Genomic DNA, 26591 nt, shown 5'->3' on the forward strand with positions numbered 1-26591 from the left:
TTATTAACAGACAAATATAACTGATGCATTCTCGGGTTAAATCGGCCTCTGTTTGTGACACAGTATAAACATATAATAACATAATAATAATAATAATAATAATAATGGTTTAATGGCGTGCCCATTTGCTCACCATTCTCAGACTCATTTTAAGACTCAGACTCAGAACATTTTAAAGCGGAGTTCCACCCAAAAATGGAACTTCCGCTTATCCCACTCCTCACCCCCTTACATGCCACATTTGGCATGTCATTTTTTTGGGGGGGGGGAGTGGGGGCTTCAGGAGAAGGAGACTTCCTGTCCCACTTCCTCCTTCCACCGAGGGGCTGCAAAGGCGATTAAGCTTAATCACCTTTTGGCAGCCCCTCCCTGTAGGCGATCGCCTAAGACACGTGACAGGTCCTAGGCGATCGCTTGTCCAATCAAACAGCGCAGCGCCGCACCGCTCGCGCATGCGCAGTGCCGCTCGCGCATGCGCAGTGGGTGCACGGCCGTGAAGCCGAAAGCTGTCACGGCTGGGTGCCCACAGTGACAATGAAGACGCCGGCCGGGGAGGGGGGGGAGAGGAGCGGAGCCACGGCCGGCACGTCGCTGGAACGCTGGAGCAGGTAAGTGTCTATGTTTATTAAAATATAGAACAAAACCTGCGCTAGGATGTCAGAAGTCTGAGGCTGCTGCCTTCCTAAAGAAACTATCCCCTCGGGGACAAGATAGATATGTATGAATGAGTAGGAATCGTGGCGCTGCCTAAGTATATACCTGTATCTGTGTGGGCCTGTTGCTGGTCCACCCAGAACAGAATCAAATGTGAAGTAGCCCAATATTCTCCGTTGGGCTAAATGGATACTATGCTGATATAGTTCCAAAACTTCACAGGAACTGAAGAGCAACCACTCTGAGGCTGTCAGCTACACTTAAAGTGCTCTATGGGTAAATCCTGATGCTAGACGCCTGCAGAGGTGTAAAGACGGTAAGTTACTAGACACTGAGACGCCTTAGGTATCAGGGTGCACCTGAGTTTGAACAAGAGGTGCTGTCTCTATCTAATAACAGTACCAGATGTGAGGTTCCTAAATATAAGCGAATGCTTTATATGGGGAACATTAATATGAGACGGATATCATGTATAGATATATGTCGCTGAACGATGTGTCAGGTTGTAAATAGATATATACCAAAGACCATCAATATTATGTACATCACATTAAATATCAGCAAAATATGTAAAAATTGCACAAATCCCAGTGTCACCAATCCAGCCTGTGGTCAGGTCGGGCAATTATGCTCAATATTGTCCGTAACTCTAGAATGTGAAAGAAAGAAATTGATGGTGTATAACAGTCTATAGGTATCACATAAATAGTCCATACACGCCCATAAATCATTAAGCATGGGAAATGCAGAAATCCTGGTAGTGCATTTGGAGTCCGATAGCAGAGTATAGATGTGGTAAAGGGGGTGCTCCTATGACACACTACGGCGTGATCCCGGTGCTCCCCTCAGGATTCCCCACTCACCAGATAGAAGTCCCCTCTTGGGGTGGCGTGCATTTATTGTGGGGTCCTGTTTCCGTTGCTCCGCTCCTATCCTTCCTCCAAAGAGAGATGTCAGGCTCCCGATATTCCCAAAACTCTGCTTCCTTGTTTCCTCAAAAGAAAAATCCAAGAACTCCAATGGTATGATAAAGTATGGGATCACGTGGTATAATAAAAGTAGTGGTATTTATTGGTTGATAAAAATAAAATAGATATATATATTTATAACCTGCTGTAAATCTGGCTACTGCAGCAATGTAATAATACCAGTAACCACGCTACTCCAATGGTGGAGTGTGCGGATGAGAGAAAAAAAATCAAATTTAAAAGTCCATGGTGTATGGCAGATAAAAACAAAAAAAATATATAGAAAACCAAAAAAACAATCATCAAAAGGTCCGTGGTCTACAGCGGGCAGCGATACAGGCTTTAGATGAGCAGCGTGTATCAGCACTGGCTTGTCTGTAAGCCCAACGTGTGCTGCCTAGGTGTTTGGCGTGCGCTCCAACCAAACCACCAGCCGTAACCCGGAAGTGCCGTGACCCGGAAGTAACGTAACACGTGACGTAGCGTAGCCTGACGTACGTTTCGAAATCTGGTTCGTCTTCTGAGGCTTGTCGTTGTAACGTCAGTTCTTGGTATTTATGGGAGTCGCCGCGCCGCAGCGTACCACCCACCCACTTGGGGCTCAGCCAATGCTCTTACCCCATTAGCACACAACAGCCAATAGTTGGGCAAGGATGAACGGGGATGAATGAACCCTGGGGCTTATTAAATATCCGCGGCTCGGCGTATCCCATTTAAATACTTACAAAAGGAACTGTGCACAGTCTAATAAATCTATGCCATATAAATTGACAAGGTGCAACTAGTGACATTTAGTATATGGGGAGAAGTTACTATCAAGATGTTTGTAAGATTGTTGGAACAATTCCAACCAATGAGATGTTGTTATATGCATACAGCATATACAGAGACGTCTATAAAGGGGTCATAGGAGAAATGCCTGAGGGCACGGTTTGGATATGCTCCAATGCCTAGTCTAAAGATAGATACTGTCCATGGGTGTGTGACGGAGATCCCGTACATTAATAATAGTGAAAAGTAGAGATGCACCAAAGGCGCATATCAGTGCGATCATAGTGTGAATCTACAGTGAATATATAAATGAATGGACATATAAAAGCGTCCTATATAGTGATATCGTGGATTCAATATGTTACATGTCTTAGTGGTAGTAGTACACGTGATTGCGAGTCATAAAAGTAGTGTTAGATGAAATAGTGTACTGTTTCTATGTCCTCAACTAGAAGGGCAATTATCCTGTGTTAATAAGACCAACATATAACACGTACGGACATGAAGCACTTAGTGTTCAAATACTAGGTGTTGATACCACACCTGGATGCCAAAAGTAATAAGTAAGTAACTCTATACAAGAGTAAGTGCTAATAAAATAAACAATATTATGTGTGAATAAGACTACAGCCTATTAAGGCGTAAACGTGGATGTTAGGCTGGGTATCCCAGCAATAATATCTGTAAAGGATCTACAGATAGTGAGTAAGAGTAGTAGGTGAATGATCATTAAACTGAATAAGCAATGTGAAAGATTACTGTATACGTAGTAAATATGAGTGTCCCCAAGGGACAGCAAGGAGATAAGAGGAGGGGGGGGGGGGGGAAAATTAGGGGTTAGCTAGAAAGCAATTGAGATCTATGTCAACATTGAGGCCATGTGGCACCAATGTCCCCAGTCGATAAATCCAGCTCGTTTCGTTTTGTGAAACGGCTATTTCTTTGTTCCCTCCCCTCCAATTATCTTTAATGCTGTCTATGCCATAGAATATGAGGCCTGATGGGTCCTTCTGATGAAACTCCTCAAAGTGCCGATACAGGTGGTGTTTGGAGGACCCTTTCCTAATGAGGTTAATGTGCTCTCTTATCCTAATTCGTAGTTCCCTGGTGGTTCTGCCTATGTACTGCATATGGCAAGGGCACTCAATAGCATACGTAACATGGGTAGTGTTACATGTGATAAGATTTCGTATCTTGTACACTTTCTGGTCATTCCTTGATCTGAATTCAATTTTTCTCCGGGGTTGGGGTTTGCTAACTTTACACGCTAGGCACCTCTGACATTTGAAAAACCCTTTAAGATCTGGGCATATTTCAACTTGTTTTGGAGGGTTGATGACATTGTGTACCAAATGGTGTCGCAGGGTCGGGGCCTTCCTGTAAATGAATGAGGGCTTATTGGGAAGAATTTTGGTTAGTATACAGTCTTCCTTCAGGATAGGCCAATATTTTTTAAGGATGTTTTCAAACTCCTTGTACTGGGAATTAAAGCCTGTAATGAAAGGACAGTTGTTCCGGCTTTGGTCTGTTACTGTTTTCTGCTTAAGAAGGTCTTTACGGTCTTTCTGTGAGACTTCAGTTTGTAATTTTTCCAGGCTTTCAGAGTTATACCCCTTCTCTTTGAATCTGCCCACAACATTTTGGGCTTGTCTTGCATAATCCTCATTAGAGTCGCAGTTCCTTCTGAGCCTAAGCAGTTGTCCTTTAGGGATATTGGCCTTCCATTTTGGATGGTGGCAGCTGTTAATAGGAATATACCCATTCCTGTCGGTCTCTTTAAAAAATGTTCTGGTATGTAATGCTGTGCCACTCTTATAGATTTCTAGGTCTAGGTATTCGATTTTCTCGGTACTAAACTTCCCAGTAAACTTAAGGTGAAACCTATTGTTGTTAAGATTGCCTAGAAATTCTTGTAAGGCCTCTACTGTTCCGTCCCAGAGGATGAGGAGGTCATCGATATAACGACGGTACATCATGATTTCTTGATGATTCCCGTTGTAGATGTATTCATCCTCCCATACGTTCATCATGAGGTTCGCAACGCTGGGGGCATACCGTGCCCCCATTGCCACCCCCTTGGTTTGAACGTAATACTCATTAGCATACCAAAAGTGGTTACACTCCATCGCAAGTTTCAGCCCTTCCAGTATATATTGTATCTGTTCTTGTCTGTATGTGGTCTTTTCATACAGAGCTGTGGCCACCCCCAAGATGCCATCTTCCTGCTCAATACTGGTGTACAGGGAGCTAACATCTATGGTGACTAACACCAGGTTGTCCACTCCCTCTACTTCTCTAAGTTCTTGTATCAATTGGAGGCTATCTCTAAGGTACGATTTTCCTTGTTTGACCAACGGTTGCAGGAAGGTGTCTAGGTACTCTCCTAGTCGTGAAAAGATAGAGTTGATACCACTGATGATTGGCCTCCCAGGTGGTTTTGTCATGTTTTTGTGAACCTTTGGAGTGTAATATATGACCGGCGTCTTTGTAGAGTTGGAGATGAGGTATTCTGCCTCTTTTCCGCTGAGTATTCCTATATCTTTTCCCTTTCCAACATATTTTTCAAGCTTCCTCTGATATTTGTGTTTGGGGTTACCTTTTAGTTTTAGGTACGTATTGGGTACTGAAAGAAGATTCCTCATTTCTTCCTCATAGTCACTGAGGCTTAGAATAACCAGGCCCCCTCCCTTATCCGCCGGGCGGATGACCACTTCATGCTTGTTCCCGATATCTTTAATTATTTTCCATGTGCTTTTGCTCTTTCTATTAATCTTTCTCTCCAATTTTCTGAGATCATTTTCCACCATTTTTTTAAAAGCAATCACACATTGATTCCCTGGATTAGTGGGGTTAAAAATGGAATTGTTTTTTAGACCAGTACAAGGAGTTTGAAAACATCCTTAAAAAATATTGGCCTATCCTGAAGGAAGACTGTATACTAACCAAAATTCTTCCCAATAAGCCCTCATTCATTTACAGGAAGGCCCCGACCCTGAGACACCATTTGGTACACAATGTCATCAACCCTCCAAAACAAGTTGAAATATGCCCAGATCTTAAAGGGTTTTTCAAATGTCAGAGGTGCCTAGCGTGTAAAGTTAGCAAACCCCAACCCCGGAGAAAAATTGAATTCAGATCAAGGAATGACCAGAAAGTGTACAAGATACGAAATCTTATCACATGTAACACTACCCATGTTACGTATGCTATTGAGTGCCCTTGCCATATGCAGTACATAGGCAGAACCACCAGGGAACTACGAATTAGGATAAGAGAGCACATTAACCTCATTAGGAAAGGGTCCTCCAAACACCACCTGTATCGGCACTTTGAGGAGTTTCATCAGAAGGACCCATCAGGCCTCATATTCTATGGCATAGACAGCATTAAAGATAATTGGAGGGGAGGGAACAAAGAAATAGCCGTTTCACAAAACGAAACGAGCTGGATTTATCGACTGGGGACATTGGTGCCACATGGCCTCAATGTTGACATAGATCTCAATTGCTTTCTAGCTAACCCCTAATTTTCCCCCCCCCCCCTCCTCTTATCTCCTTGCTGTCCCTTGGGGACACTCATATTTACTACGTATACAGTAATCTTTCACATTGCTTATTCAGTTTAATGATCATTCACCTACTACTCTTACTCACTATCTGTAGATCCTTTACAGATATTATTGCTGGGATACCCAGCCTAACATCCACGTTTACGCCTTAATAGGCTGTAGTCTTATTCACACATAATATTGTTTATTTTATTAGCACTTACTCTTGTATAGAGTTACTTACTTATTACTTTTGGCATCCAGGTGTGGTATCAACACCTAGTATTTGAACACTAAGTGCTTCATGTCCGTACGTGTTATATGTTGGTCTTATTAACACAGGATAATTGCCCTTCTAGTTGAGGACATAGAAACAGTACACTATTTCATCTAACACTACTTTTATGACTCGCAATCACGTGTACTACTACCACTAAGACATGTAACATATTGAATCCACGATATCACTATATAGGACGCTTTTATATGTCCATTCATTTATATATTCACTGTAGATTCACACTATGATCGCACTGATATGCGCCTTTGGTGCATCTCTACTTTTCACTATTATTAATGTACGGGATCTCCGTCACACACCCATGGACAGTATCTATCTTTAGACTAGGCATTGGAGCATATCCAAACCGTGCCCTCAGGCATTTCTCCTATGACCCCTTTATAGACGTCTCTGTATATGCTGTATGCATATAACAACATCTCATTGGTTGGAATTGTTCCAACAATCTTACAAACATCTTGATAGTAACTTCTCCCCATATACTAAATGTCACTAGTTGCACCTTGTCAATTTATATGGCATAGATTTATTAGACTGTGCACAGTTCCTTTTGTAAGTATTTAAATGGGATACGCCGAGCCGCGGATATTTAATAAGCCCCAGGGTTCATTCATCCCCGTTCATCCTTGCCCAACTATTGGCTGTTGTGTGCTAATGGGGTAAGAGCATTGGCTGAGCCCCAAGTGGGTGGGTGGTACGCTGCGGCGCGGCGACTCCCATAAATACCAAGAACTGACGTTACAACGACAAGCCTCAGAAGACGAACCAGATTTCGAAACGTACGTCAGGCTACGCTACGTCACGTGTTACGTTACTTCCGGGTCACGGCACTTCCGGGTTACGGCTGGTGGTTTGGTTGGAGCGCACGCCAAACACCTAGGCAGCACACGTTGGGCTTACAGACAAGCCAGTGCTGATACACGCTGCTCATCTAAAGCCTGTATCGCTGCCCGCTGTAGACCACGGACCTTTTGATGATTGTTTTTTTGGTTTTCTATATATTTTTTTTGTTTTTATCTGCCATACACCATGGACTTTTAAATTTGATTTTTTTTCTCTCATCCGCACACTCCACCATTGGAGTAGCGTGGTTACTGGTATTATTACATTGCTGCAGTAGCCAGATTTACAGCAGGTTATAAATATATATATCTATTTTATTTTTATCAACCAATAAATACCACTACTTTTATTATACCACGTGATCCCATACTTTATCATACCATTGGAGTTCTTGGATTTTTCTTTTGAGGAAACAAGGAAGCAGAGTTTTGGGAATATCGGGAGCCTGACATCTCTCTTTGGAGGAAGGATAGGAGCGGAGCAACGGAAACAGGACCCCACAATAAATGCACGCCACCCCAAGAGGGGACTTCTATCTGGTGAGTGGGGAATCCTGAGGGGAGCACCGGGATCACGCCGTAGTGTGTCATAGGAGCACCCCCTTTACCACATCTATACTCTGCTATCGGACTCCAAATGCACTACCAGGATTTCTGCATTTCCCATGCTTAATGATTTATGGGCGTGTATGGACTATTTATGTGATACCTATAGACTGTTATACACCATCAATTTCTTTCTTTCACATTCTAGAGTTACGGACAATATTGAGCATAATTGCCCGACCTGACCACAGGCTGGATTGGTGACACTGGGATTTGTGCAATTTTTACATATTTTGCTGATATTTAATGTGATGTACACAATATTGATGGTCTTTGGTATATATCTATTTACAACCTGACACATCGTTCAGCGACATATATCTATACATGATATCCGTCTCATATTAATGTTCCCCATATAAAGCATTCGCTTATATTTAGGAACCTCACATCTGGTACTGTTATTAGATAGAGACAGCACCTCTTGTTCAAACTCAGGTGCACCCTGATACCTAAGGCGTCTCAGTGTCTAGTAACTTACCGTCTTTACACCTCTGCAGGCGTCTAGCATCAGGATTTACCCATAGAGCACTTTAAGTGTAGCTGACAGCCTCAGAGTGGTTGCTCTTCAGTTCCTGTGAAGTTTTGGAACTATATCAGCATAGTATCCATTTAGCCCAACGGAGAATATTGGGCTACTTCACATTTGATTCTGTTCTGGGTGGACCAGCAACAGGCCCACACAGATACAGGTATATACTTAGGCAGCGCCACGATTCCTACTCATTCATACATATCTATCTTGTCCCCGAGGGGATAGTTTCTTTAGGAAGGCAGCAGCCTCAGACTTCTGACATCCTAGCGCAGGTTTTGTTCTATATTTTCTATTTACTCACCCTAGGGTGAGAACCCCTCCGTGCAGCTATGGATGTCTTTGGTTATATGAGCAACAGAAAGATAGATGTAGGGGGGATTTTTAGCCAGGAAGACATCACCAACAGACAGGATATGCAGGGGTTGATGAAATCCCTCAGACACACGATGGAGAAACAGCTCCGAGTGTGGTGGGATATTGCCTCATTGGAGATGTATATTAAAGAAAAAATCACCCCGAGACGATTAAGGTGGGACATACACCCAAACGACAATATCGAGGATGCAGAGCTTATGGAAGAATGGTACTCTTTTTTCAACAAATGTGAAAATGAATTACTACACAAGATCAGTAGTAGAAGACGGTTCAAACTTAAAATCATTGAATCCAGCATTGTTGAAATTAAGAACTTACTGACACCTTATGCAACTCAACAGGACTATAAAGATAAGATGGTAGAACTCCAAGATATTATTAAGAAATATGATGGAGACATACAGGCAAAGAAACAGAAAAAATACAAAAGGGACGTGATCGACTATAAGGACCTTAGGGTATACAAATGGCAGGCATCCATGGAAGACCCTAATGAGGACCTGGATGAAACCCTGATGGAAGCTAGTGATATGGACCCAACCTCCCACAATCCAGAGGACTCACCTACCCCCGGCGCCAACACCTTACTACCGATGAACATACCGGGAGATAGAAACCAGGTGACGGCTAACCAGGGATGGCATCAACAAAGACCACGCAGAAAAGTGAGATACCAGGACAATAGGAGCCCGGGCAATAGAAGACGGACACCAAGTACACATTACAGACACTCATCACTTTCTGATGAGTACTCTGATGAGTATGAGGATACATCTAGATACCCTCCAATAGGTACTCGTCACAGTGGGCAACAGCAGAGAGGTAGGGGAGCCTCACCTTACACGAGAGGGAGAGAAAGTAGGGATTTTCGCAGGGGAGGGCCCCGAAACAGACCTCCAGGCCGAGGGCAAGGAAGACCAATGAACAACAATCCAGGCTGGAGGGGGAATGGCAACCGAGGGGCTACCCGTGGAAATACCCGCAGAGAGGACGACCATCGAGAACCACGAATGGATCAACGGGACCCAACATGGGACAACAGACAGATGGCACAACCAGGAGGATTACCACAGAGACATCCACAAAGAGAAAGCGGTCCAGAGGGTGTAGGGGAGGGAAGAAACAAAAGGCCAAGACACCATTAGGTAGGGGTATTTTTAACCTAAGCGGGGTAGCCCTTACCACAGAGGAAATAAAAATCTTAGACCTTGGGTTAAAATATGCCCCAGACAAGCCCCTGGACCAATTCGAGGTCTATATTGATTTTCAGAAATTTTTAAGGAAAATCAACCTAAAGAAATTCTTTGCCAACAACAAAGAGGAAAATGTGACAAATGACTCACGGTATAAACAAACGGGTCTAAAAAACAATTCCATTTTTAACCCCACTAATCCAGGGAATCAATGTGTGATTGCTTTTAAAAAAATGGTGGAAAATGATCTCAGAAAATTGGAGAGAAAGATTAATAGAAAGAGCAAAAGCACATGGAAAATAATTAAAGATATCGGGAACAAGCATGAAGTGGTCATCCGCCCGGCGGATAAGGGAGGGGGCCTGGTTATTCTAAGCCTCAGTGACTATGAGGAAGAAATGAGGAATCTTCTTTCAGTACCCAATACGTACCTAAAACTAAAAGGTAACCCCAAACACAAATATCAGAGGAAGCTTGAAAAATATGTTGGAAAGGGAAAAGATATAGGAATACTCAGCGGAAAAGAGGCAGAATACCTCATCTCCAACTCTACAAAGACGCCGGTCATATATTACACTCCAAAGGTTCACAAAAACATGACAAAACCACCTGGGAGGCCAATCATCAGTGGTATCAACTCTATCTTTTCACGACTAGGAGAGTACCTAGACACCTTCCTGCAACCGTTGGTCAAACAAGGAAAATCGTACCTTAGAGATAGCCTCCAATTGATACAAGAACTTAGAGAAGTAGAGGGAGTGGACAACCTGGTGTTAGTCACCATAGATGTTAGCTCCCTGTACACCAGTATTGAGCAGGAAGATGGCATCTTGGGGGTGGCCACAGCTCTGTATGAAAAGACCACATACAGACAAGAACAGATACAATATATACTGGAAGGGCTGAAACTTGCGATGGAGTGTAACCACTTTTGGTATGCTAATGAGTATTACGTTCAAACCAAGGGGGTGGCAATGGGGGCACGGTATGCCCCCAGCGTTGCGAACCTCATGATGAACGTATGGGAGGATGAATACATCTACAACGGGAATCATCAAGAAATCATGATGTACCGTCGTTATATCGATGACCTCCTCATCCTCTGGGACGGAACAGTAGAGGCCTTACAAGAATTTCTAGGCAATCTTAACAACAATAGGTTTCACCTTAAGTTTACTGGGAAGTTTAGTACCGAGAAAATCGAATACCTAGACCTAGAAATCTATAAGAGTGGCACAGCATTACATACCAGAACATTTTTTAAAGAGACCGACAGGAATGGGTATATTCCTATTAACAGCTGCCACCATCCAAAATGGAAGGCCAATATCCCTAAAGGACAACTGCTTAGGCTCAGAAGGAACTGCGACTCTAATGAGGATTATGCAAGACAAGCCCAAAATGTTGTGGGCAGATTCAAAGAGAAGGGGTATAACTCTGAAAGCCTGGAAAAATTACAAACTGAAGTCTCACAGAAAGACCGTAAAGACCTTCTTAAGCAGAAAACAGTAACAGACCAAAGCCGGAACAACTGTCCTTTCATTACAGGCTTTAATTCCCAGTACAAGGAGTTTGAAAACATCCTTAAAAAATATTGGCCTATCCTGAAGGAAGACTGTATACTAACCAAAATTCTTCCCAATAAGCCCTCATTCATTTACAGGAAGGCCCCGACCCTGAGACACCATTTGGTACACAATGTCATCAACCCTCCAAAACAAGTTGAAATATGCCCAGATCTTAAAGGGTTTTTCAAATGTCAGAGGTGCCTAGCGTGTAAAGTTAGCAAACCCCAACCCCGGAGAAAAATTGAATTCAGATCAAGGAATGACCAGAAAGTGTACAAGATACGAAATCTTATCACATGTAACACTACCCATGTTACGTATGCTATTGAGTGCCCTTGCCATATGCAGTACATAGGCAGAACCACCAGGGAACTACGAATTAGGATAAGAGAGCACATTAACCTCATTAGGAAAGGGTCCTCCAAACACCACCTGTATCGGCACTTTGAGGAGTTTCATCAGAAGGACCCATCAGGCCTCATATTCTATGGCATAGACAGCATTAAAGATAATTGGAGGGGAGGGAACAAAGAAATAGCCGTTTCACAAAACGAAACGAGCTGGATTTATCGACTGGGGACATTGGTGCCACATGGCCTCAATGTTGACATAGATCTCAATTGCTTTCTAGCTAACCCCTAATTTTTCCCCCCCCCCCTCCTCTTATCTCCTTGCTGTCCCTTGGGGACACTCATATTTACTACGTATACAGTAATCTTTCACATTGCTTATTCAGTTTAATGATCATTCACCTACTACTCTTACTCACTATCTGTAGATCCTTTACAGATATTATTGCTGGGATACCCAGCCTAACATCCACGTTTACGCCTTAATAGGCTGTAGTCTTATTCACACATAATATTGTTTATTTTATTAGCACTTACTCTTGTATAGAGTTACTTACTTATTACTTTTGGCATCCAGGTGTGGTATCAACACCTAGTATTTGAACACTAAGTGCTTCATGTCCGTACGTGTTATATGTTGGTCTTATTAACACAGGATAATTGCCCTTCTAGTTGAGGACATAGAAACAGTACACTATTTCATCTAACACTACTTTTATGACTCGCAATCACGTGTACTACTACCACTAAGACATGTAACATATTGAATCCACGATATCACTATATAGGACGCTTTTATATGTCCATTCATTTATATATTCACTGTAGATTCACACTATGATCGCACTGATATGCGCCTTTGGTGCATCTCTACTTTTCACTATTATTAATGTACGGGATCTCCGTCACACACCCATGGACAGTATCTATCTTTAGACTAGGCATTGGAGCATATCCAAACCGTGCCCTCAGGCATTTCTCCTATGACCCCTTTATAGACGTCTCTGTATATGCTGTATGCATATAACAACATCTCATTGGTTGGAATTGTTCCAACAATCTTACAAACATCTTGATAGTAACTTCTCCCCATATACTAAATGTCACTAGTTGCACCTTGTCAATTTATATGGCATAGATTTATTAGACTGTGCACAGTTCCTTTTGTAAGTATTTAAATGGGATACGCCGAGCCGCGGATATTTAATAAGCCCCAGGGTTCATTCATCCCCGTTCATCCTTGCCCAACTATTGGCTGTTGTGTGCTAATGGGGTAAGAGCATTGGCTGAGCCCCAAGTGGGTGGGTGGTACGCTGCGGCGCGGCGACTCCCATAAATACCAAGAACTGACGTTACAACGACAAGCCTCAGAAGACGAACCAGATTTCGAAACGTACGTCAGGCTACGCTACGTCACGTGTTACGTTACTTCCGGGTCACGGCACTTCCGGGTTACGGCTGGTGGTTTGGTTGGAGCGCACGCCAAACACCTAGGCAGCACACGTTGGGCTTACAGACAAGCCAGTGCTGATACACGCTGCTCATCTAAAGCCTGTATCGCTGCCCGCTGTAGACCACGGACCTTTTGATGATTGTTTTTTTGGTTTTCTATATATTTTTTTTGTTTTTATCTGCCATACACCATGGACTTTTAAATTTGATTTTTTTTCTCTCATCCGCACACTCCACCATTGGAGTAGCGTGGTTACTGGTATTATTACATTGCTGCAGTAGCCAGATTTACAGCAGGTTATAAATATATATATCTATTTTATTTTTATCAACCAATAAATACCACTACTTTTATTATACCACGTGATCCCATACTTTATCATACCATTGGAGTTCTTGGATTTTTCTTTTGAGGAAACAAGGAAGCAGAGTTTTGGGAATATCGGGAGCCTGACATCTCTCTTTGGAGGAAGGATAGGAGCGGAGCAACGGAAACAGGACCCCACAATAAATGCACGCCACCCCAAGAGGGGACTTCTATCTGGTGAGTGGGGAATCCTGAGGGGAGCACCGGGATCACGCCGTAGTGTGTCATAGGAGCACCCCCTTTACCACATCTATACTCTGCTATCGGACTCCAAATGCACTACCAGGATTTCTGCATTTCCCATGCTTAATGATTTATGGGCGTGTATGGACTATTTATGTGATACCTATAGACTGTTATACACCATCAATTTCTTTCTTTCACATTCTAGAGTTACGGACAATATTGAGCATAATTGCCCGACCTGACCACAGGCTGGATTGGTGACACTGGGATTTGTGCAATTTTTACATATTTTGCTGATATTTAATGTGATGTACATAATATTGATGGTCTTTGGTATATATCTATTTACAACCTGACACATCGTTCAGCGACATATATCTATACATGATATCCGTCTCATATTAATGTTCCCCATATAAAGCATTCGCTTATATTTAGGAACCTCACATCTGGTACTGTTATTAGATAGAGACAGCACCTCTTGTTCAAACTCAGGTGCACCCTGATACCTAAGGCGTCTCAGTGTCTAGTAACTTACCGTCTTTACACCTCTGCAGGCGTCTAGCATCAGGATTTACCCATAGAGCACTTTAAGTGTAGCTGACAGCCTCAGAGTGGTTGCTCTTCAGTTCCTGTGAAGTTTTGGAACTATATCAGCATAGTATCCATTTAGCCCAACGGAGAATATTGGGCTACTTCACATTTGATTCTGTTCTGGGTGGACCAGCAACAGGCCCACACAGATACAGGTATATACTTAGGCAGCGCCACGATTCCTACTCATTCATACATATGTTTATTAAAAGCCAGCAGCTACACTTTTTGTAGCTGCTGACTTTTAATAAACATAAATATTGGCTGGAACTCCCCTTTAGCTAAATTTCACACAACTTCCCGGGTTCCTGGACATGCACAAGGAGTATAAATTCCTCATTTCCCCTTCTTAAGCTGCTCAGAGGCCACACCTAATGAGGCAGAGTCAACTGGACAAGTAATCTGCAGCCAAGTAATAGGCCCTCCATTGTCAGCACTGGCGTGCAGGCAGTCAGACCAGAGCCTAATAACATGCAGTTTCTCCAGAAGACCCATATACTTAGGGCATACCTCCTAACATTTTGAGATGGGAATGAGGCACACCTACTTGCAAACGTATGTAGGCATAGGACACGCCCCCTAACCCCCCCCCCCCTCGGAAGGAGAATTTACCCCCAAAAAAAGGTTAATTAAATCCACAAGGACTTTTTTTTACCACCACTATTCCTTTATATTGGCCTTTAAAATTTACAAATGCAGCAATTTAGAAATTGGATGAAAGGTTTAGCACTGGGAAACACTTTTTGAAACATAAATAGTGCATAATATATACAACTATACAGATCAGACCAAAATGAGGGACACATGAGGAGGAAAGAGGGATAGAGGAACATTGCTCCAATTCAGGGGCAGTCCCTCGAAATCAGGCACAGTTGGGAGCTATGACTTAGGGGGCCTCCCCAATTGCTACCAGGGTGCTCCAGTCACAGCCAGGTGGCCCTTTGTCCTTGGATACCTCTCTTGATCCCTGTTCAGTTTCCAGAGCTACCCTGGACTTCATAGTGAGGGATACTGCCTAGCTATGCTCTATGACAGACCTCAAAATTTACACTCGCCTGCTCGCATTTTGAGGGCTGGGGAGTGTGGGCTGCCTGGGAGCAGGGGGGCGAGCAAGGAGAGGAGAGTCGTGTTGCCGCTGATGTCGCCGCCGCCGTCTGGTTGTTCAAAGCGCGCGGGGAACATTACAGCTTTCAATTCAATAGCCGGGAGCGTCATATACAGCCCCTCCCCCTTTTCTGGGGACTTTGATAGACAGATCACCCATCCCAGGATTGGACGGGTGACTGCCAGGGACACTGCAAGAACCACATCCATGAGCGCATGGGACTCTGTCTGATACCTATTGCAGATTCTATCCCCACTTTACATCTGCCAGCGCTCAGGTGCTCTCAATGTGTATGCACCCTGATGATTCAGTGTCTCTACACCTAATGTCAGTCGCCTTAGACCCGTATTTGATTTTATCTTTGGGATCTCAGCTGCCATATTGAGGCCAGACCATTTCACCATCCCCCTGAGGGGCCACCTCACTAGGCTGCATGCAGTATTTTGGAGCCTTTCTTTGAGACAATCAAGTCCTAAAACCCCTGAGGAAGCCTAAGGGCGAAACTAGTAGGGTAGACTTGTTCAAGAAAAATTGTCTCCACATATAGCTCCCACCATTGAATGTTGTTAAGCTGTTTTCAATCTTTGTATGAATTGAATAAAATATTTTCTATTTTTGATATAACAATACATCTGGTTTTTATAATTGGCACCGCAATAATCCTCCTTCCTTTCAAAGCCTATCTAAAGATGCGCCGATCTCTCTGAATCCAGGCCAGAGTATTTATTTTTTATTTATTAAGCCCATGCTGTGTGAAATACACTTGAACTAACACTCGGTGCAAAAATTACATGAAAAAGTGCACAGGGTGTACACATGGTCCCACTCTGAAGAGTAGGGATGAGCCGAACACCCCTCCGTTTGGTTCACACCAGAGCCTTCGAACAGACCGACCGTTCGCGCGAACATTTAGAACCCAATTGACGTCTATGGGACTCGAACGTTCGAATTCAAAAGTGCTCATTTTAAAGCCTAATATGCAAGTTATTGTCGTAAAACGTCTTTGAGAACCCAGGTCTTGCCCCAGGGAACATGTATCAATGGAAAAAAAGTTTTAAAAACTGTAGTTTTTTCTGGAACAGTGATTTTAATAATGCTTAAAGTGAAAAAAAAAATGAAAAATTCCTTTAAATATCGTACCTGCTGAGTGTCTATAGTATGCCTGTGAGGTGGCACGTGTTTAGAACTGTCCCTGCACAAAATGAGATTACTATAAGAAAAAGGTCATTTAAAACTGCTTGCGGCTTTAATGTAATGTCTGGTCCCTGCAATATGGATGAAAATCATTGAGAAAAATAGCACAGACACAGACAGTACACACATCACGTAGCTTTAGGTGCACACTGCAGAGGACACAGGCAGTACACACCACGTAGCTTTAGGTGCACACTGCAGAGGACACGGGCAAGTACACACACTACGTAGCTTTAGGTGCACACTGCAGAGGACACGGGCAGTACACACCACGTAGCTTTAGGTGCACACTGCAGAGGACACGGGCAGTACACACCACGTAGCTTTAGGTGCACACTGCAGAGGACACAGGTAGTACACACCAGGTAGCTTTAGGTGCACACTGCAGAGGACACAGGCAGTACACCACGTGAGAATACTGCAGCTAGCACGATCACCTGCCTGCCAGTAAATTAGGAAATGCAGATCTAGCTAAACTACACAGTGTATAAATATATATACAACACCTGGGATGCATATATATCCTCTACACACTGTAACTTTAACTGACTTGCCTGCCTGCTCTATCTACCTACTAAAAATGACACTCTCTCTCTCTATCTCTCTGTCTTCTCTCTTTTAACCACTGCAACACACTACACAAGGCCGACCTGTCGGTGGCCTTTTTTAGTGTGGGGCGTGTATTAAACCTCCTGAGCCATAATTGGCCAAAGTCACCCTGGCTTTGTCCAATTATGGCTCTCCGTTTATTGCAAGCTGTGATTGGCCAAGCATGCGGGTCATAGTGCATGCTTGGCCAATCATCAGCCAGCAATGCACTGCGATGCCGCAGTGAATTATGGGCCGTGAAACGCAACTTGAATTTGGCGCGAATGGCCCAAAACATTCGTAATTCGACGAACAATCGAACATACGATGTTCGAGTCGAACATGAGTTTGACTCGAATACGAAGCTCATCCCTACTGAAGAGGAAGAACCCTTACCCTGATCCCCCGAGGCACAAGACTCTCGACAGGGACTGAGGTACTCACTGGCCCACCTAGCCTATACCAGATTTACCCCGTTCTCTGGGAGGTCTGCTGAAATAGACCAGCCCAAAAGTACTAGGTGGTGCTCCTCCGAAGAGAGATCCCATGAGAAAGGGCAAACCAGGCCAGAAGGCCATGTTCACCCCTTCCAAAACTTTCAGGGCAGACCCAAGGACCTACATCCTACTAATCGTGCTGTGAAAATATACCGTGCAAAGTGACAAACGTAACAAACACACATAAAAAAGGGAGAAACTTAAGGGTGTAAGTGCAAAGTGCCATGATGCAATACCACGCAGACCCTTCGGCAAGGAATCAAAAATTCCTCTGGTCCCAGCCAAAAGGCCCGGCTCTAGAGGCAGGTGTTAAAAAAGTATGACATTGGCAGTGACCTTGGTGCCAATAAACTCGAAGTGCTCCATACACAGTGAGTATTATGGCACCCCTGGACTGCCACCCCAGAGGCACATACACCATGGGCTTTTTTCGGAGCCTAGCCTTCAGATGTGTAGTAACAATTGAAAACAATTGTTTTCTAAGTTTCCATGCGGTGACTTGCATTCTTCCAGTGCAGTAAAACGCAGGTCACTGCAGTATATGTGGCCAGGTTGTGGATTCTGGCTGTCTGAATGGTCAAGCTGCGATGACATCACTCCCGTCCATGTGTCTATTGAGAGTTCAGTGCGTAGGCAATGGTAACATCATTGGCTGACACACATGTAAATATCTCTTAAACAAGAGATTATTACTGCCTGTTTAGGAGATATTCACTGTATTTAAAGTGGAGTTCCACCCAAAAATTAATCTTTCTGCTTTAAGTGCTGGTGAATCCCCTTGACATGTCACATTTGGCATGTCATTTTTTGGAGGGGGGGGGGGGCGGGAACCCTGTTTTTACAGGCACCCAGCTCCCACTTCCTCCCCTGGCTCCGGAAGTAAGATCACCTCTCCCCCTCCCTCCATGCAATCTTCTGTGACACGTTACAGGTCCCAGAAGATTGCACGGCCATTCGCAGCGCGGCTTGTGCTAGCGCAGTGCATGCCCAGCTGTGAAGCCTCGTCCGGAATGCCAGCGCCGCGGAGAAGAGGGGCGAGGCTTTGTACACCCGCATCGCTGGACCATGGGACAGGTGAGTGTCTGATTATTAAAAGTCACACTTTTTGTAGCTGCTGACTTTTAAATGGGTGGAACTCCGCTTTAAAGGTAAGCATTATTATAGGCTTGCCTGTAGTGCAAGATAAAAAGCAGACACATATCTGGAAACTAAGGGTTAATAAGGGTTTAAAATAGAACAGCATTCGCTATAACCACTTCCAGATCAGGCCTTTTCTGGCACTTTTTGTTTACATGTAACAACCAGTATTTTTTGGTAAAAAAATTCTTAGAAACATTATATTATTTTTTTAAAGCAGAAGCCCTAGAGCATAAAATGACAGTCGTTGCACTTTTTTATTTTGCACAGTATTTGTGCAGCGTTCTTTTTTGGAAAAAATACACTTTTTTGAATCTTAATGAAAAAAAACACAATATATAGCCCAATTTTTTTGTAAAGTTTAAAAGATGATGTTACACCTAGTAAATAGATACCAAACATGTCACACTTTAAAATTTTGCACGTTCATGCAACGGCGACAAACGGTGTCACTTTTGCTATCCATAGGCGACGCTCTAAAAGCATTTACATTTCAGATGTACAATGGAGGTCTAGTGCCAGAATTACTGTCCATAATCTGACTTTCGCGTGATATCTCTCATGTGTGAGACGACCGCTGCTTGAGTACGTATAGGACCGTTACGCAAGTTTGCCTCTGCACGTGAGCACAGGAGGCAGGGGAGGGCTGGCAGCCTTAGGCCTGGGGGGCAAGTCCAGTCAAGTGGCCCATAGAGCAAGGAAAAGTGATGGATCAAGGAAAACAAGATTTTTCATGATCACAAGAGTCTGCACAGAGGCCCCCCTTACATCAGAGTCCGCACAGAGGCCCCCCTTACATCAGAGTCTGCACAGACCCCATATACATCAGAGTCTGCACATACCCCATATACATCAGATCTGATGTAAGGGGTGTTCTGGGAAACTTGATTTAATGGTGCATGCTGTGGACTATTGTGTAAAGAGGGTCTCTGCTCACCAAAGCATGCCCCCCTCCCCTTAATAATGTCCACAGAACACCCCTTTGTATACACTGGGAGGCAGGAGAGACTAGAGAGGGTGAGCTTACCAGGATGGAGGCTGAGGCGCAGGCTGGCTGTCCGATGCTTTTTTAGGTTCAAAATTCCTGTCCAGTGCCCACACATGCCCGGGAATTGTGGGCAGGGCAGACTCAGAAGGAGGAGGAGCATATGAGCTCTATCTCTTCTTGTGTCTGTGCAGAGAGAGAAGGGGATGTCAGCGATGGAGTGCGTTGAGGCTGAGCTATGTGTGAGACGACACATAGCTCAGCTCTGCAGCCATCTAACACGGAGCTGACACATGCACGGCTGCACAGTGGGAGGTGAGCAGCGGCCGTGACCTGTGTTAACAGAGCTCCAGCAGGCATATTCCTGCTCTGCAAAAACAGCATTTGGTAGTGGCGGCCGGTGGTTGTGCATAGTGTCACCAGCCCGGGGGGAGATTTCCACCCTGCCCCCGCTGCCAGCCCTCCCCTGACAGGAGGACTAGGGGGACCTGAAATATTTAGTTATTTTTTACAAAATGTATCACTTTTATAGCCCATCCTTGTGACAGCAATAGGCATGTGAAAGGTACTCTTTATGGAGAGATCTGCGGTCTATAAGACCCTGAATCCCTCCTCTGCCCTTTAAAGCATTCAAAAGATCTGTGTGTTTGAATGCTTTTGATTTTATTTAAATGGCGTTGTTGACATCCAGGTAAACTGGAAGTGATATCAGGTCAACGCTTCCGGGTTACCATAGCAGAGTGCCAATCAAAGCTGATCCCATTCAATGGGAGACTTCGAGCAAGTGACTGAAGGTGGCGGGAGGGGGGAGCTCTCATTCCACTGCTTGTAAAAGCAGTCCAGTGACTAGTTACCTGCTAGGATTGCTTTTACAAGAGAGCCAACCGTCAGCTCTAAAAAGCAGTACCGGGGTGATGCCAGAGGCCGCATCATCCTGGTATAACGACTGAAAATCCAGCAATGAATGGGTAGTCTGGAAGTATGCAGATCAAATCTCATCTCTTTGATCTGCAGATGAATGAATCAGAGTACATACAAAATCAAACAATGTTACTTTGTACGCAGCCTAAACAATGTTTATAAACACTGTGTCAGAACAATAATTTATAATAATTTATATTCGGCACGTGTGAACGGAACTGCCATCTGTATCCCGTTGGAGAGATCTCTCTTCAATTCCTATCCCATAGCTAAAACAGGAAGTGAGAGGAAATCCCTCCACAGTGAGGAAAACTCATGGTTGTCACCAGAAGAACAGTGTCCCCACTGAAAGATTTCCCCTCTATTTCTGTTTTGGTATCAACGCTAAAATTGGGATTTTCTTTAAATCTATTTTCTTGTACAATATCTGTACAATTTCCTTAAAGCAGAATTCCACAAAAAAAAAAAAGAAGGAAAAGTCAGCAGATACAAATACGGCAGCTGCTGACTTTTAAAATAAGGACGCTTACCAGTCCAGGGCACCCGCAATGTCCTCACCCGAAGCCGACCCGTCCCTTGGCTCCGCGGATTCTGCTGCGATCTTTCGCCGGGAGTGGGAGCAAATATCTGTATTAGATAGGTATCTGCTCCCCCTAAAAGATGTCTAATGAGACACTGGGGGGGGGGGGGGGGGACCGGAAAAAAGTGGAAATAACATTTTTGAGTGGAACTCCGTTTTAAGGCTCCTTTCACACTTCTGCGACCTGGGAACCAACTTGTGAGACCCCAAGCCGCAGGACATGTGATATTCAATGTATGTCTATGACAGCCATACCTTCTGATACTATTGAAGTCGCTGCGACTTCAGAAAGGTTCCTGCATTACTTTGATCTGACCTTTGATGCGACTTTGCTCTAGCCCCTTAACGCCCGCCGCATGTACAAATACGCCCACAGAATGGCACGCATATGGGCGTACATGTACGTCCCCGCCTTTCCGCGGGTCGGGGGTCCGATCGGGACCCCCCCGGTACATGCGGCGGTCGGTAACCCGCGGGGAGCGATCCGGGACGAGGGAGCGGCTATTCGTTTCTAGCCGCCCCCTCGCGATCGCTCCCCGGAGCTGAAGAACGGGGAGAGCCGTATGTAAACACGGCTTCCCCGTGCTTCACTGTGGCGGCTGCATCGATCGAGTGATCCCATTTATAGGGAGACTCGATCGATGACGTCAGACCTACAGCCAGGGTGAACCCTAACTCCTTCAGCGCCCCCTGTGGTTAACTCCCAAACTGCAACTGTCATTTTCACAATAAACAATGCAATTTAAATGCATTTTTTGCTGTGAAAATGACAATGGTCCCAAAAATGTGTCAAAATTGTCCGAAGTGTCCGCCATAATGTCGCAGTCATGAAAAAAAATCGCTGATCGCCGCCATTAGTAGTAAAAAAAAAAAAAAAAACTAGCCCCTATTTTGTAAACGCTATACATTTTGGGCAAACCAATCGATAAACGCTTATTGCGATTTTTTTTACCAAGAATAGGTAGAAGAATACGTATCGGCCTAAACTGAGGGAAAAAAATTTTTATATATGTTTTTGGGGGATATTTATTATAGCAAAAAGTAAAAAATATTGAATTTTTTCAAAATTGTCGCTCTATTTTTGTTTATAGCACAAAAAATAAAAACCGCAGAGGTGATCAAATACCACCAAAAGAAAGCTCTATTTGTGGGGAAAAAAGGACGCCAATTTTGTTCGGGAGCTACGTCGCACGACCGCGCAATTGTCTGTTAAAGCGACGCAGTGCCGAATTGCAAAACCTGGCCTGGTTATTTAGCTGCCTAAAGGTCCGGGGCTTAAAGGGGTTTTCCACCTTTTTTTAAGTTTATTAAAAGTCAGCAGCTACAAAAAGTGTAGCTGCTGGCTTTTAATAAACTGACACTTACCTGCTTCACGGCGCCAGCAATGCGCCGGCCGGGGCTCCGCTCCTCGCCCCCCCTCGCCGGCCGGCGTCTCCATTCTTAGTGTGGGCACCCGGCAGTGACAGCTTTCGGCTTCACGCCCGGGCACCCACTGCGCATGCGCGAGCGGCAGTGCGCATGCGCGAGCGGCAGTGCACATGCGCGAGTGGCGCGGCACCGTCCGATTGGACAGGCGCTCGCCTACAGGGAGGGGCTGTGAAAAGGCGATTAAGCTAATCGCCTTTCCAGCCCCTCGGCGGAAGGAGGAAGTGGGACAGGAAGTCCCCTTCTCCTGAAGCCCCCACTCCCCCCCCCAAAAAAATGACATGCCAAATGTGGCATGTAAGGGGGCTAGGAGTGGGTTAAAGGGGAGTTCCAGCCAATATTTATGTTTATTAAAAGTCAGCAGCTACAAAAAGTGTAGCTGCTGGCTTTTAATAAACAGACACTTACCTGCTCCAGCGACGCGTCGGCCGGGGCTCCGCTCCTCTCCCCCCTCCCCGGCCGGCGTCTTCATTGTCACTGTGGGCACCCGGCCGTGACAGCTTTCGGCTTCACGGCTGGGCACCCACTGCGCATGCGCGAGCGGCATTGCGCATGCGCGCGCGGCCCGGCGCTGCGCTGTTTGATTGGACAGGCGATCGCCTAGGACCTGTCACGTGTCCTAGGCGATCGCCTACAGGGAGGGGCTGCCAAAAGGCGATTAAGCTTAATCGCCTTTGCAGCCCCTCGGCAGAAGGAGGAGGTGGGACAGGAAGTCCCCTTCTCCTGAAGCCCCCACTCCCCCCCCAAAAAATTACATGCCAAATGTGGCATGTAAGGGGGAGAGGAGTGGGATAAGCGGAAGTTCCATTTTTGGGTGGAACTCCGCTTTAAGAGGAAGTTCCATTTTTAGGTGGAACTCCTCTTTAAGTGGTTAAAGAATGTAAAGCCAGATCAAAGTCGCACCAAAAGACGCACTGTAAAGCCGCAATGCGAGTTGTGTGACTTTGTCGCTTTACAAGTGTGAAATGAACCTTAGGTTTACGTTCAACTATGTGGTGCAAGGGCCTGTGTGATTGGATACAAATTGAAAGTGTCATTTAGGATTGACCTATTATATGGATTTTGGTAAATCTACAGGAAAATTGTATAATTGATGGCCAGCCTACAGGACAAATAGAGAGGATGAACCTCCTTAACGGGCACAGAAAGTGCTCTCCTCTCTCCTTTCTGTCAAAAAAAAAAACATTTTTGCTTTTAAATACACTTTATTTTATAATAAATGACTGATATTTACAAACCAGGAAGTGTGACTCTATAACAAAAAGAAACAAACAAGTGTTCAGGCATGGCCAGTCATGTCTTCTGTGAACTCACATGACTTTCTTAAAGGCTCCTCCTCAAGTCTCGCTACTTTCACTTTCAGTACAGGCAATACGAAGCAGCAGCCATGGTCACCCTGCATCTTGTCTTTATTTTGGTAAGTTTTAAATGTGAGGATATTTTCTGTGATATACTCTGATATACATAGCGGACCGTTATTACAGGAGAAATATCTAGTTGTGGTTTTAAAATGACAAATGACAGTTAGGAGTAAACAAACTAGAGAGGACATTGTAACAGCCGGGGGAAATGTTTCCAGAAATAAACTTTAATTACAGAGATGGCAGAGCGAGTGTAAGCGACTTTATGATAACGGTGATCTTCGTGGCATTAATGGCATGGCTATCAGATGTGCCTCGTAATGCTTCCTGTTTTTATGAAGTTTGTAAATCTCTGTATAAACACTTACACTCCCTCAATCTGTCAACACTTATTAACTCACTAACATCGTCTGTCCCATAAATGTAACTCGTCAACCTATCTTTTAAAGTTAACCCCTTTACACAGAAAAGTAAAATCCAAGCCACACACGATCATTTTTTGGCATGAAAAAATCGTTGTTTTAACCACTTAAGCCCCGGACCTTTAGGCAGCTAAATGCCCAGGCCAGGTTTTGCGATTCGGCACTGCGTCGCTTTAACAGACAATTGCGCAGTCGTGCGACGTGGCTCCCAAACAAAATTGGCGTCCTTTTTTCCCCACAAATAGAGCTTTCTTTTGGTTGTATTTGATCACCTCTGCGGTTTTTATTTTTTGCGCTATAAACAAAAATAGAGCGACAATTTTGAAAAAAATTCAATATTTTTTACTTTTTGCTATAATAAATATCCACCAAAAACATATATAAAAATTGTTTTTTTCCCTCAGTTTAGGCCGATACGTATTCTTCTACCTATTTTTGGTAAAAAAAAATCGCAATAGGCGTTTATCGATTGGTTTGCGCAAAATTGATAGCGTTTACAAAATAGGTGATAGTTTTATTGCATTTTTATTAATTTTTTTTTTTTTACTACTAATGGCGGCGATCAGCGATTTTTTTCGTGACTGCGACATTATGGCGGACACTTCGGACAATTTTGACACATTTTTTGGACCATTGTCATTTTCACAGCAAAAAATGCATTTAAATTGCATTGTTTATTGTGAAAATGACAGTTGCAGTTTGGGAGTTAACCACAAGGGGGCGCTGTAGGAGTTAGTGTTCACTTAGTGTGTGTTTACAACTGTAGGGGGGTGTGGCTGTAGGACTGACGTCATCGATCGAGTCTCCCTATATAAGGGATCACTCGATCGATGCAGCGCCATAGTGAAGCACGGGGAAGCCGTTTACATACGGCTCTCCCCGTTCTTCAGCTCTGGGGAGCGATTGCGACGGAGCGGCTATAAACGAATAGCCGCACCGTCGTCCCGGATCGCTCCCCGCGGGAATCCGACCGCTGCACGTTAGAAGGCAAGGACGTACATGTACGCCCATTTGCCTGTACGTGCCATTCTGTGGACGTACATTTACATGCGGCGGTCGGGAAGTGGTTAAAAAAATGTCATTTAAAATGATTGTGTGTGGGCTTCACAGAATTTTTCGGGTTCTGAAAAACGAGGCATTTTTTAACGACGTTTTAAACTATGTTGTTTTTCGGGTTGTAAAATATGATCGTGTGTGGGCTAAAACGACGTTAAAAACCCGCGCATGCTCAGAAGCAAGTTATGAGACGGGAGCGCTCGCTCTGGTAAAACTACCGTTCGTAATGGAGTAAGCACATTCATCACGCTGTAACAGACAGAAAAGCGTGAATCGTCTTTTACTAACACAGAATCAGCTAAAGCAGCCCCAAGGGTGGCGTCATGCGCATGGAACTTCCCCTTTATAGTGCCGTTGTACGTCACCGTGCTTCGCTAGATAATTTTTTTTAAAACGATGGTGTGTGGGCAACGTCGTTTTAATGATGAAGTTGGGAAAACTTTGTTTTTTCGACATGCTGAAAAACAACGTTTTTTTCCATGCTGAAAAATGATCGTGTGTACGCAGCATTACACTCCCTCAACCTGTCAACACTTATTAACTCACTAACTCCGTCTGTCCCATTAATGTAACTTGTAATCTTTTAAAGTTAACCCTTTTACACAGAAAAGTAAAATCCAAGCCTATCATTAAAAGTGTATGTACGGGCAAAACGTTTTTTATTTTTTGGATAGTAAATGTAAGATGTGGTTAAGACTAGTGATGAAGGTACAGGCCAAACCCAGATTATCTCAAACCCACAGGAAACTGGCAAGTGATAGCAGACCACCCGCCCGCGCTTCAGCCAGACATAACAAGCGGTGGGGGTGCTGGTGACATCCTTAACCACTTTATTAACCACTTTATTACTGGGCCATAACCAAAAGACAGCTACAGTGCGGCTCTCTTGTTTTGGGAGAGCATCCATGAATGTTGTCCTAGAACACGCCTCTCGCGTGCCCCCTGTGATCGATGTGTCCTTTGGTCCAATCACAGTGGCCCTTGCAGCACAATGAAGAAAAAACTGCACCA

At 44.3% G+C, this 26591-nt stretch overlaps 1 protein-coding gene across 1 annotated transcript in view; it reads left to right on the forward strand.

Annotated features, from left to right (window-relative positions):
- Nucleotides 1–24057: 24057 nt before the first annotated feature.
- The window catches only part of FAS (Fas cell surface death receptor), a 54087-nt gene continuing 51553 nt past the window's right edge, over nucleotides 24058–26591 (forward strand). Inside the window, exon 1 of the mRNA XM_040322177.1 lies at nucleotides 24058–24158. Within this exon, the coding sequence (XP_040178111.1) occupies nucleotides 24129–24158 (30 nt within the window). The 5' untranslated portion in view covers nucleotides 24058–24128. The remainder of the gene's footprint in view (nucleotides 24159–26591) is intronic.

The sequence above is a fragment of the Rana temporaria genome, chromosome 8 (assembly GCF_905171775.1).
Source record: "Rana temporaria chromosome 8, aRanTem1.1, whole genome shotgun sequence".
In the NCBI taxonomy this organism is placed as follows: Eukaryota; Metazoa; Chordata; class Amphibia; order Anura; family Ranidae; genus Rana; species Rana temporaria.